This window comes from Caloenas nicobarica, chromosome 30, assembly GCF_036013445.1.
Source record: "Caloenas nicobarica isolate bCalNic1 chromosome 30, bCalNic1.hap1, whole genome shotgun sequence".
Lineage (NCBI taxonomy): Eukaryota > Metazoa > Chordata > Aves > Columbiformes > Columbidae > Caloenas > Caloenas nicobarica.
In genome coordinates this window covers 2756369-2758676 of record NC_088274.1, presented here as the reverse complement: position 1 = coordinate 2758676, position 2308 = coordinate 2756369, and the positions used below count along the sequence as shown (strand labels likewise).

The following is a 2308-nucleotide window of genomic DNA, read 5'->3' as shown; positions in this document are numbered from 1 at the left end:
CAAGCCTTATAGCGTAAACGCCCGTGTAATTGGCACTGCCCAGAATGGCTACTGCAGACGCAGACTGCTGTGCTGCAGAGCTTTATATTGAGGCAAATTAAGTGAGGAGCACTGAGGCCAATTCTGTTTCATGTCTTTATCAATGATCTGGACGAAGGGATCAAGTGCATCTTCAGTAAGTTTGCAGAGAACACCAAGTTGGCTGGGAGTGTTGATCTGCTGAAGCGTGGGAAGGCCATACAGAGGGATCTGAACTGGCTGCATCGTTGGGCTGAGGCCAGTTGTTTGAGGTTTTACCAGGCAGAGTGCCAGGTCCTGCACTTGGGTCACAACAACCCCACGAACGCTCCAGGCTCTGGGAAGAGCGGCTGGAAAGCTGCCCCATGGAAAAGGACCTGGATCTGTTGGTCAACAGTGGCTGAAAATGAGCCAGCGTGTGCCCAGGTGGACAAAAAGGCCAATGGTATCCTGGCTTGTATCAGCAATACCTGGCAGCAGGACTGTGAGAAAGCTGCCAGAACACTCAGGCCTTACACCAACACAAAGCATCAGAGACAGTGGAAGTCGAAAGAGGGCATGGCTGGAAGACTAAGCACTGCTTATCCCTGAATGTTCTGCTGTCTCTCTGTTCCCTTCCACCCACCCACACATACAGGAACTGTCCATGCAGCTCCAAAACGGCATTGGAGGAAGGACCCAAGGAAAAAAATATAATTGCTCCAGGTACATTTCCTTTGTTGAAACACACGGGAAGCATGGCTCCTCATTTACACAGACAGTCATAAAAGAAGACAGTGAAATCGAAAGGGGATGGCAATATTATTAATAAATAAAAAGCAACCACCAATAAGAAAAAAAAATAAAAAAGGGAAGTCTGAGCCTGCAATGATACAACTGTTAAGCAGAAGGTGATGGGCAGTTCATTATTCAGAAAACATCCAGTCATTGATGTCCATAGAGCATTCTTGAGCTCCTGGTTCCTCATGCTGTAGATGAGAGGATTCACAGCTGGAGGAACTACTGAGTACAGAACAGAAACTATCACACCCAGGGATGGGGAGGAAATGGAGGGGGGCTTCAGGTAGGCAAACATGCCAGTGATGATAAACAGGGACATGATGGCCAGGTGAGGGAGACAGGTGGAAAAGGCTTTGTGCCGTCTCTGCTCAGAGGGGATCCTCAGCACGGCCCTGAAGATCTGAACATAGGACACCACAATGAACACAAAACACACAAAGAATAAAAAGGCACTAAAACCAAGAATTCCATCTTCCCTGAGGTAGGAGCATGAGCAGGAGAGCTTGAGGATCTGGGGGACTTCACAGAAGAACTGGTCCAGGGCATTGCCCTTGCACAGTGGCAGTGAAAATGTATTGGCCATGTGCAGCAGAGCACTGAGAAACCCACTGGCCCAAGCAGCTGCTGCCATGTGGACACAAGCTCTGCTGCCCAGGAGGGTCCCGTAGTGCAGGGGTTTGCAGATGGCAATGTAGCGGTCATAGGACATGACGGTGAGAAGAGAATATTCTGCACCAAACAAGAAAAATACAAAGAAGACCTGGGCAGCACATCCTGCATAAGAAATGACTGTAGTATCCCACAGAGAGTTGGCCATGGATTTGGGGACAGTGATGGAGATGGAGCCCAGGTCGAGGAGGGCGAGGTTGAGCAGGAAGAAGTACATGGGGGTGTGCAGGTGCTGGTCACAGGCTATGGTGGTGATGATGAGGCCGTTGCCCAGGAGGGCAGCCAGGTAGATGCCCAGGAAGAGCCAGAAGTGCAAGAGCTGCAGCTCCCGTGTGTCTGAGAATGCCAGGAGGAGGAACTGGGTGATGGAGCTGCTGTTGGACATTTGCTGCCTCTGCTGAAGGCCTGCCCAAAGAAGAAAAGACAGTGACAGCTTCAATGAGACATCACTGAACAAAAAAACCATGTCATTTCTCATAGAAAATCCCTTCCCTGAAAGAGCAATGATTCCGCTCATTCTCCACACTACCAGCTGAATGACATGGTTCATCACAGCTTAAAATGTAGCTTCAGCATGTAGTTTCCACGAGGATGCTTCTGGGACAGGACTCCCAGTGTTGGTGTCTGAACAAAAACTGACCCACATCCCCACCCCAACCCTAGAGAGTAAGAGCACCAGGACAGGTGGAGAAACAGGGAAGAACACGGCAGTGCTCCTGAACAAATAAAGCAGGGACGGAAAGGCAGACGGGCATGATGGGAAGCCTTCTCCCTACCCAGCTGTGCTCACTGCCACTCACATGATGTCACGGTAGGGCAAGTGCTTTTAGCACCTTTTTTG

At 49.9% G+C, this 2308-nt stretch overlaps 1 protein-coding gene across 1 annotated transcript; it reads right to left on the bottom strand.

Annotated features, from left to right (window-relative positions):
- Positions 1-326: 326 nt before the first annotated feature.
- On the bottom strand, positions 327-1852 carry LOC135999869 (olfactory receptor 14J1-like). The gene is made up of 2 exons (XM_065653442.1): positions 893-1852; positions 327-401 (listed from the first exon to the last, which is right to left on the bottom strand). The coding sequence occupies exons 1-2, from the start codon at positions 1850-1852 to the stop codon at positions 327-329; spliced, it is 1035 nt and encodes a 344-aa protein (XP_065509514.1).
- Between the last annotated feature and the right edge of the window lie 456 nt (positions 1853-2308).